We start from the raw sequence: 11,152 nt of genomic DNA, 5'->3' as shown, positions 1-11,152 counted from the left end.
AGTGGTTTTTTCCTTAATTTTATAAAGGACCAAGTTTTGAGTCACCTGAAGTAACCAGGGAATAGCAGCAAGACAGCAGAAATCAGAACCGTAGGTTACTATCAATAATTATGTAAGTAAACATAATCAGGATAAAGGTTATTTACAGGAGACAGAGTAAAAAGGAAAGATGTATTACAATCCAACTTAAGCAAACATGCTTAGATTTCAAATATGCTGGCCCATTTATAACTTAATGCATTAAATGCAATGTTAGTCTTCAACAGGTAAGTTACCTAGTTTGAAATAATGAGAAAAACAACATGAAATATGAGGCAGAATATGATTAACTATTGAAGAAATCAACATATTAAGATTTGTATAAAGTACTATTTAATAGTGAAATTAATTTCCCATGTGTCAAATGGAAGCACACATAATGAAAATAAGACATTATTTTTGCATACCTTTAGTCTCTTCCAAATGTTTAATACTGCAGAGAAAAATACAACCAAAGGAGATAGAACAAAATAAACATATATACTAATTTTTATCCATTTCAGTTTTAATACATTCCAAAATACGTCAATGTTTATGCATTCCAATAATCATCACATTTCAGATCAATGATAATGTACTGGGTTGGAATAGGTGCTAGAAACAATTCTAGCTTTGGAAAAGCTTATTCTTTATTTCAAAAAAGAAGAAACAGAAGAGGAGAAAAGTACGCCCTTTAATTTGTCCTTTAGTTGAATGTTCAGTTCAGAAAAACAAAAAAAAATTGTATTTAAAAAAAACTTGCTGGGCACAGTGGCTCACACCTGTTATCCCAGCACTTTGGGAGGCCTGAGATCAGGAGTTTGAGACCTGCCTGACCAACATGGTAAAGCCCTGTTTCTACTAAAAATACAAAATTAACCAGGTATGGTGGCGCATGCCTGTAATCCCAGCTACTTGGGAGGCTGAGGCACAAGAATCACTTGAACCTGGGAGACGGAGGTTGCAGCGTGCCGAGATCGCACCATTGCACTCCAGCCTGGGCAACAAGAGTGAAACTCCGCTCCATCTCAAAAAAAAACTTGAAAAGTTTAAGATTTTCGTCAATGACTAAAATTGCCACTTAGATTTTTATGGTGGATGACAAAATTTCTCAGTGTACAATGTAATTTCTTCCCCCAGCAACAGCAGCAAGCATTCAAATTGAATTTCACACTAAGTTTTCTAGTGTTCCCTTCTAATTTCACCTGCAATTCCCTTCAAAGACAAAGGATATTACCTTATTGAAGAAAAGTTTCAAAATATTAACATTATTTATAAGACAACTTTTAACTAACATGTTGGTGCAAAAGTAATTGCCATTGAAATGGCAAAAACCACAATTACAAACGGCAAAAACCACAATTTTTTTTTTTTTTTGAGACGGAGTCTGTCACCCAGGCTGGAGTGCAGTGGCGTGATCTCAGCTCACTGCAAGCTCCGCCTCCCGGATTCACGCCTCAGCCTCAGCCTCCCGAGTAGCTGGGACCATAGGCACCCGCCACCACGCCTGGCTAATTTTGTGTGTGTGTGTTTTTAGTAGAGACGGGGTTTCATCGTGTTAGCCAGGATGGTCTTGATCTCCTGACCTCGTGATCCACCCACCCTGGCCTCCCAAAGTGCTGGGATTATAGGCCTGAGCCACAGCGCCCAGCCAAAAACCGCAATTACTTTTGCACCAACTAACCTAAATATTCAATGTAGTTTATTCCTTGATGAATTTTTTTGTGGGAACAGGTATGGCAAATAGAACACTGCCATTAACTGAAATTCAGATTTAATAATGTAACAGGATGTCTAAGCAAATTATTTAAAACTGCACCTGTGCATTTTTGGGGGTTACTTTGTATTGCATAATTTAATGGAATACTTTTTCTTAATCTTCAAGTGGGGTGAAATACTTAGACATTATTAATAGTGTTAGTGATCTACTCTTATTAGAATATCAATAAGTAGGACAAAGTTTGAAAGAACAGCATAAAAATGAAGGACTCACTAAGAAATCTCCATTTCCTAGTTTAATTACGGAGAGTAAAGTATTGCACTTTATTATTCAACACAAAATGATGTAGCCAACAGTAACATACAGGTACACAATTTAATATTTATTATATGCATTTTATATACATTATTTTTCAACAGCTGTATGTTTGCTATGTGGTACAATCTTAAAAATTTGCTGATTCATAGTTTGTAAAACAAAAACCTTACAAAACTCATCAAAACTCGCAAACTGATCAGAAAAGTTTCTCGGAAGACTAGAAAAAATACTTTATTGTCTTAATCATGCATTACACAAACAAAATCTTTAGTTACACCATAAAATTAAGCACATCTAAAAAATAAAACAGGGATAACTAGTCAAAACACAGCAGATTTCTGTATCCTGATTCAACTATTTTTGTATCCTATTTGTAATGCAAATAAAACTTTACTCCAAATATTTTTAAACAAGTTAGTTTTGTTCGGAATCATGGTAAACCAAGATATATATCTTAGGGGGAACCACCTTGGTTTGTAATTTAAACTATAAAATACTCCATTTTTAGTCTATTTTAGACTATTCAAAGAGTTCCAAAATAGATATACAGGTTCCTTTAGCACATTAATAAAAGGATATAAAGACCAACAAAAAGTGAAATAAATAATAGGCCATTAGCAAGATGGATAATCCTTGATAAATAAACTTGTAAATACAGTAAGATGTACAAAATATCACATAGTGATAGGATGCCAAGATTAGTTTTTTTTCTTTAAGAGTTCATTTGGAGTACTAAACCCCACTGTTTCATTTTAATACACTTAATAGTCCTTGGTTTATGAAGACATTTATGTGATGATGAAAGTTATTTAGCATCTTTATGGAAGGACTTAGCTGAGCTGTATTAGGCAAAAGAAGGAAAGAAAGTGGCTACAGGGCAGCGGGTCAGTGAGATCTCTGTGTTTTAGGGTTGTATAATGCAGAAAAACTTCAATACAATCTTCAGCACTGTTGTGACAGGCTAAATATATAAAAAGACTTATAAAAACTAGAATTTTATCCAAACATTTTGTGCAACTAATGCTAAAATATTTTAAGTTAAATTTTCTTTTTTTTTTTTTAAAGCAAAATAAGTTTAAAAGGGAATCTGTGGCATTCAATCGATAAACAGAAGATCACTAAGAGATGAAAAAAAGCTACTCTTGGAGCTCACTTCCCCCAACAAGAGCACCACATTCCTAACCCCTAAGGCAGCACACAGAGTCCAAAAAAAAAAAGAAGGAAAAAAAAAAAACTTTTTTGAAAGATCAGACTCCACATTGGCTTAAAGACACCTAAAAACAGATATACGCTCAGTTCACATCCAGTACAGGCCACAAATACTGGAGTCCTTTTTTCTTTGTCCCACAAAATACAGTAATTACAGTTAACTTAATGAGCTTGACATTAAGATGTGATTTCCACCAATTTGTGCCTGCCCCAAATAGCCTTCACCAGGCAGATCACATGTAGTGTCATATCAGTAACCTTTTTGATGGCAGTGATGCAGACCCTCTTTCTGTCCAAGCAAATCTTGTTATGATGCAAGTTTTTGTTGATTCATACAAATACTTTGGCAAGAGCATCAGCTCCTGCACTAGCTATATATGCTTTTGACGGGTGGAAAGCAACATCATAAATTGATTCATCCAATTTCTTTCTGTGAGCTGTTATTTCTTGCACACATGTCTTGCTGTCTAAATTCCATAATCTGATGGAACAGTCATGGCCTGTAAAAGAACAAATAAAATTTGTTACTGAGTAACAATCTTTTATAAAGTTTGTGGGCAGTACAGGACTTTAAGACTTACTTCCAGACATCAAATAGATTCCATTAGGATCTACTGCTAGACTTGTAACAGCATCCAAGTGAGCTACCATAGAATGGATCATTTTACCTAAACAAAACATAACAGAGAACTGATTAAGTTTTCACAAATACTAACTCGAGAGAACAGAAACTACAATATAGCATCAACATAAAACAATCATTATAGCAACTTTTTTATTGTGGTAAAATATACACAACATAAAATTTACCACTGTAAACATCTGAGTACACAATCCAGTGTCTTTTAGAACATTCACAATGTTACGCAACCATCACCATTCTCTAGAGTTCAGAACATTTTCATCACTGGAAAAGGAAACCCCATACCCAATTAAGCAGTCACTCCTATTTGTCCCTCCAACCCCTGACCACTAATCGACTCTTTCTATAGACTGGCCTATTCTGGATACTTCGTATAAGTGAACTCATACAATACGTGGCTTTTTGTGTCTGGCTTCTTTCACTTAATATAATGTTTTAAGGGTACATCCACCACTATGGTAATGTTTTCAAGAGAATTTTAATTCAAATGCATAACTTTCTCTGGTAATTACTCCTAAAAAAGACATCTGTGTAACATGTATCTGACAATATCTGATAGACACTGTAAAGCAATGACAATAGGATTGCATCAAAGGCTCAAGATCGTGTAAACTGGAATTAAATAAGCCAAGTGTGGTGAGGTGTGCCTGTAGTTCCAAGCTACTCAGGAGGCTGAGGTCGTGGAATCACTTGAACCCAGGAGTTCAAGGCTGCAGTGCACTATGACTGTGCCTGTGAGTGGCCACTGTACTCTAGCTAGCCTGGGCAACATAGTGAAATGCTGTCAAGAAAGGAAAGGCAAGGAAAATGGGAAGGAAAGAGAAAAGAGGAGAAAGAAAAGAAAGGGAAGGGGAGGGGAGGGAAGAAGGAAGGAAAAGTGTCAGTGAAAGACCTTAAGACTATTTTATATACTGGGCTAACAATAAATAAATCCCCAGAAAATATATTTCTACCTAAACATTCCATTATCAAGTTCAGTTCACTTATCCTTTGAAATATAATCATTTTACATACTCTGAAAAAGAAAGGAGTAAACAAATTACTCTAGATTTCCCCAGATATTAACAAAAACACTGCTCTGGAAAATGTGACTTTATGAGTATCTTCAGTGAAGATTTGGCAAGCAAATGGAATTCAACAGCAAGTAGAATTTAAAAGACAAGTTGTGAACACAAAGTTGTATTGCACAAATACTTTGGGGCAAGGGCATCCTGCAATGGTAATATATGCTTTGGATGGATAGAAAGCATTATAAACTGATTCACTAGGCAGGCAATAAAATATAAATACTGATACTTTTATAAGTTACTCCCCTTTCACTCAGCAATGAGTCTTTATTACTCAAATGCCTGGGATGTCCCTAATGAAAGATAGAGGCTTTTTCCAAAATTCTAGTTATAATCATTAGCCATGCCTCTGGTCCCATGATGATACGCTGCACTAGGATATGAAAGAGGTCTAGTTTTGTTATTTGTGATGGGGCTATAGCTGTTGACCTGAATACAAAACCACAACATAATAAAATGTGCAAAAATACACTCCAAAAAACCTATAAAAAGTAATATAGTAGGCCAGCTGCGGGGGATCATGCCTGTAATCCCAGCACTTTGGGAGGCCGAAGCGGGCAGATCACCTGAGGTCAGGAGTTCAAGACCAGCCTGGCCAACATGGGGAAACCTTGCCTCTACTAAAAATACAAAAATTAGCTGGGTGTGGTGGTTAGCACCTGTAATCCCAGCTACTAGGGAGGCTGAGACAGGAGAATCGCTTGAACCCGGGAGGTGGAGGCTGCAGTGAGCTGAGATTGTGCCACTGCACTTCAGCCTGGGTGACAGAGTGAGACTCCGTCTCAAAAAAGAAGAAAAGTCCTATCACTTTCCAGCACTATTAAACACTTATCAGTTGAAGACAAAATTTTAAAAAATTAAAGTCAAAAATTTAAGACAAAATTAAAGTCTCTCATTTCAAACCACAACTCTCATTAATACTAAGAGTAATAAACAAAATAGTCTTAGAAATTCTACTCTGCTAGCCCAAAGAACAGAAAAGTCTTCAACAAACTATCTTCAATTGTTTATTTAGTTCTACATAATTTATCTTCCAGTTCTAGAATCCACTCCTCTCAAAATTCCTATAAAAGGCCACAGTGTATAAAATGGTTGGCCTCCATGACAATACTTTCAAAATATTAGGGGTTAAATACCAGGTATCATTAGCTTTCCTTATGTTAAATCTGTGATGGTAAGTTTTATTTTTAAAATTTATTTTATTTGTATTTTTGAGACAGGGCCTTGCTCTGTCACTCAGGCCAGAGTACAGTGGCACCATCATGGCTCACTGCAACCTTACTCCTGGGCTCAAGCAACCCTCCCACTTAACTGGTACTAGAGGCACACGCCACCATGCCTGGCTAATTTTTAAATTTTTTGTAGAGACAGAATCCCGTATTGTTGCCTAGGCTGTTCTCAAACTCCTGGTGTCAAGCAATTCTCCTGCCTCAGTCTCTCAAAGTGCTGGGTTTACAGGCATGAGCCATCACACCTAGCCTTGATGGTAAGTTTCAATTCACAGATCTAGTTCAAACTTCTCTCTTGAGAATGATCCTCTATCTCCTAAGTTTAACATCTCTAAACCAAAAGACTTTTTTCCAATACAAGAGCTACACATTTCTTTAAGGATGCTATAATTTTCCAAGTTTAACTCCAGCTCTCCAGCCTGTGCACTAAACTAACCCTCACCCTGATTATCTTAAGTCAATTGAGAGTTAACCCTTCTTCTCCACAGAGTCACAAAAATCACTTCAAAATGTGAGTAATCCCTTCAGATGGACCATGAATAGAGACCACAATGCTGGACCAAGTTGTATGTTGGGCTTTCACTGGTGACCACATAAATCACAAAGCTTCTGACCCCTTCCAGTAAATAGGACCTCTCCTTCACTAACATATACCTGCAGCTTCTCACATCTAACCAATTTCATTTTGGCCTCGTGCTTCTGCTAATACTCTACCAAAACTAATCCTAATTTTTTCCTCCTATGACTAAGGAAATAAAGGCTGGACAGATGCCACTGCACATGCCCATTCTCCCCTCCCTGGCACCTTAAGCCCTTTTACTGGCTAACATTGTGGGCCTCTATTAAATAAAGATGTCAAATGTAAACTACGGAAACAAACTGTGTGAGTTTAAATACTGCACAAGTCACTTAACTTCTTTAAGCCCTTCAACCTCATGTGTAAAATGGGGATAATAATAGTAGTATATCTACCTTACAGAGTTATTAGAAAAGCAAATGAGTTAGAATAATGTCTCACACAGAATAGACAATATACCACTAGTCTGTAGCTCCAAGAGGACAGGACATTTTATTCTGTTCACCAAGCTTCAAGAACTGTGCCAAGAATATGGCAGACAGTCTAGACATTTTGCTGAATGAATGAGTCCACAGCTGATACAAGATCTTCCTCCCACTCCTCCACATCCCTCATTCATACTATAGGTTCTTCCAGAATCACTCACTACCTAAGTCTTTCAGACACAGTATAGGAAACTCAAATTTGTACCTCTACCAAAATTTTAGAAACCATGGGTCCTGAAGATCTCTCTGAAATAAATAGTAGAAATTGAAAACTTTAAATCCTTTAAAGTCAAGAATCTATCATATAGTGCAAAATGTGACTTGATTAATTTTTCTAAACCAATTTTGCAAGCCCTGTTGTTCAAATATTTTTATGGTTGCTACACATACAGCATAGATAAAAATTCAATATTCTTAACCTGGTTCTAAAAGTCCTCCTCAATAGATTCTATTTTCCTTCCCCAAACTTTGTCTTTGTCTTTGTCTATAAGAAACTTCTGTTCCTGAGAAAGTTTCCACCACCGCACCTCTGCTCAAAATATCCCCATACCTGTAACTTCCTACTACCACTTCCTTCACTTAAAAACCAACCAACCCCAAACACCTTTCCATTCCTAAGGCAAAACTTCATCTTGCACATACCCCCACCCCACTCCCTCTTATTTCCTCTAGACAACAAGCCCACAGAAATCAGGAACCATATCTTATACATGATAGTATCCAGTGCAGTATAGTACAAAATGCTGAATACATTTTTATTAAAATGGTTTACTCATTTAAATAATTATTGAACCTATTCATAGCATAAAGTTCTATCATGTTTCAGATATAAAAGCTCAATAAATTTACTACTCATTTTATAAAGTAATACTCTATTAAAAACAACTTAGCTAACCGGAAATAGCAGTTATGGGGACAATCTATTTTACCACAATTAAATGAGTTTTTAAAGAACTTCTCTGAAAACACCATATCCAGGCCGGGCGCAGTGGCTCACACCTATAATCCCAGCACTTTGGGAGGCCAAGGTGGGTGGGTCACCTGAGGTCAGGAGTTCAAGACCAGCCTGGCCAACATGCTGAAAGCCTGTCTCTACTAAAAATATAAAAAATTAGACAGGCGTGGTAGCAGACGCCTATAATCCCAGCTACTCAGGAGGGTGAGCTGGGAGAATCACTTGAACCCAGGAGGCAGAGATTGCAGTGAGCCGTGATCGTGCCACTACACTCCAACCTGGGCAATAAGAATGAAACTCCATCTCAAAAAAAAAAAAAAACACACATCTGAAGACAATTCATAGTTTCATGTAACTCAATGGGGGGTGTGGGGGGGGTGCGGTGTGTGTGTGTGTTCAGGCACAGTGGCTTACGCCTGTAATCCCAGAACTTTGGGAGACTGAGGCGGGCAGATCACTTGAGCTCAGGAGTTCAAGACCAGCCTGGCCGACTTGGTGAAAATACAAAAATTAGCTGGACATGGTGGCACACACCTGTAGTCCCACCCAGCTATGCGGGAGGCTGAGGCACCAGAATCAACTGAACCCAAGAGGCGGAGGTTACAGTGAGCTGAGATGGTGCCACTGCACTATAGCTCTGGGCAATAGAGCAAGACTGGCTCAAAAAAAAAAAAAAAGGATTTTTTTTTTCTATTATTTGGAGCCTACTGCTTCAATTATCTTCATACTACAGGTAAGGTACTAGTTAACAGAAATAATAAATAGGTGAAATTTGGAAAGAATTTGAAAGACTATTGCTGCTTATTTGATATTGAGTAAGCTTTTACTGACCACTTTCTTGATTTCTGCTAATAAAATAGCTTTTCAGATGCTCACCTTTTGCTTTTAATATAACTACTAAAATTCCTGAACTTTCCCATATAACTGTAAATCTTCAATAATTAATAAACAGGAATCTTTTTAGAAACACAAAGGAAATTAACCTCTTTGCTCTTGCAGCAGAGAAAAACATTATTGGTTTCATAAAAATAGTTCAAAGGATTGATTTGATGAAGTGTTAAATTGGGAACACTGGCCAGGAGCAGTGGCTCATGCCTGTAATCCCAGCATTTTGGGAGGCTGACATGGGAGGACTACTTGAGCCCAGGAGTTCAAGACCAGCCTGGGCAACACAGTGAGACCCTGTCTCTATAAAAAAAATAAATATTTTAAATATTTTTTTAAAAAAGAACATCCAGTTGAATCTTATGTCCTGTGCACAATGTAGACCTGTAAATATTCACTTTGTCTGCAATTTGTTAAAAAGAATCTGTCCATGAAAGTAATGTTTGAACAAAAGGGTCTCATCGTTAAGACTACAGACTAAAACATATTGCCATTTTCTATATAATCTTCAAAGAGAAACCTATAATTCTGGGTCACTGTCTTACTTGATAATTTGTTACCCTGTAACAATGTTGCAATTAACATTTACATTTCTTATTTAGAAGTCCTTCAGTACCCTGACTGTTTTAGCCTCTCCTCAAAGTAGCCTTCCTAGCTGTCAGACCTTTCCTGAAAGAGAGCAAGCAATATATTATCTACTATTCTAGGTAATGACTAGATAAAAAAGAGGCCCAAAACAAACAAACAAACAAAAAACAACCACACATCTATGGCTAAGTTAAAATCTGATTCGACTTCAATACAATTGGTATATTTCCCTACAACAAGAAATACAGGGAAGATGATAATAAACACTATGCACTATAATGTCATTTGATCCACTGAGACATAGTTTTAAGAACATATTGGAAGACCGGGCGCGGTGGCTCATGCCTGTAATCCCAGCACTTTGGGAGGCCAAGGCAGGTGGATCATCTGAGGTCAGGAGTTCGAGACCAGCCTGACCAACGCGGAGAAACCCCGTCTCTACTAAAAATACAAAAAAAATTAGCCAGGTATGGTGGTGCATGCCTGTAATCCCAGCGACTCGGGAGACTGAGGCAGGATAATCGCTTGAACTCAAGAGGCCGAGATTGCAGTGAGCTGAGATTGCACCATTGCACTCCAGCCTGGGCAACAAGAGCAAAACTCTGCCTCAAAAAAAAAAAAAAAAATTGGAAATGCCAAACACCAGAAAGAGATCTACCTCTTCCATCATACTTATTCATAACAGAATATGAGGGAAAAATTTCAAATGGAAGGATCTACATTTAACTAACATGACTTGAAGAAATCGTAATAGCTAGGCAAGGTATTATGTCTAGTTAAGGATAAAATAACAAATCATAAGCGTGCAACATTAAGAAAAGCAAAAATCTGAGTTAAAATGGTTTCATTTGGCAATTTCGCATCTGAAAACTCAATATATCTTACATAAAACAGCATTTTTGATCATCTCAAATTTACAGTATTACTAATATGAAAAGAAGACAATTTGCTTACCCGTTTTATTGTCAAAAAATTTGATGTGTCTATCTTCATGAGCAGTTATTGTAACAGGAAGTGTGGGATGACTTACTACTCTGTTGATATGATTATTAGATTGTAAACCTGAAAAATAAAGAAAGACAATAAGTTAAAATTCAAACCTTTAATAAGAAGTTGTATAATGGCCTTTCTAATCGTGCTAAAATATAAAAATCATTAAAAACTAAACCTTTTGCATAGAACAAAAAACCTGAGAACCAAACAAGGACTCTAGAGAGATTTTTAAAAAATAAACATTTACATTATTATGTCCTATAATATAGACTGTACTAGGCTCAAATTTAGAAAAACTGAGAAGTGTTTTAATGCCACCCTTTATTATAGGTAGTTTAGAATTTTTAAAAGATCCACAATTATTACTTCTAATACACAGTCCATGTAAGAGTTATAAGCGTTTAAAGAAGGAAAACATTCACAATTGCTAGTCAGATGTTTGTAAGGAACAACCCCCATCTACCT

General features: G+C 36.8%; 1 protein-coding gene across 7 annotated transcripts in view; it reads right to left on the bottom strand.

The window, feature by feature from the left end:
* Positions 1–2,032: 2,032 nt before the first annotated feature.
* STRN3 (striatin 3) overlaps positions 2,033–11,152 on the bottom strand; it is a 136,397-nt gene continuing 127,277 nt past the window's right edge. For all 7 annotated transcript variants that reach the window (XM_055361350.2, XM_055361348.2, XM_031002012.3 and 4 more), the window contains 3 exons: positions 10,649–10,756; positions 3,847–3,933; positions 2,033–3,765 (listed from right to left, as the gene is read on the bottom strand). In XM_055361350.2, coding sequence (XP_055217325.1) covers positions 3,596–3,765; positions 3,847–3,933; positions 10,649–10,756 — 365 coding nt within the window. In that variant the 3' untranslated portion in view covers positions 2,033–3,595. The remainder of the gene's footprint in view (positions 3,766–3,846; positions 3,934–10,648; positions 10,757–11,152) is intronic.

The sequence above is a fragment of the Gorilla gorilla genome, chromosome 15 (genome assembly GCF_029281585.2).
Source record: "Gorilla gorilla gorilla isolate KB3781 chromosome 15, NHGRI_mGorGor1-v2.1_pri, whole genome shotgun sequence".
Classification (NCBI taxonomy): domain Eukaryota; kingdom Metazoa; phylum Chordata; class Mammalia; order Primates; family Hominidae; genus Gorilla; species Gorilla gorilla.
The sequence above is the reverse complement of the archived record's forward strand: the minus strand, read 5'-3'. Positions and strand labels throughout refer to the sequence as shown.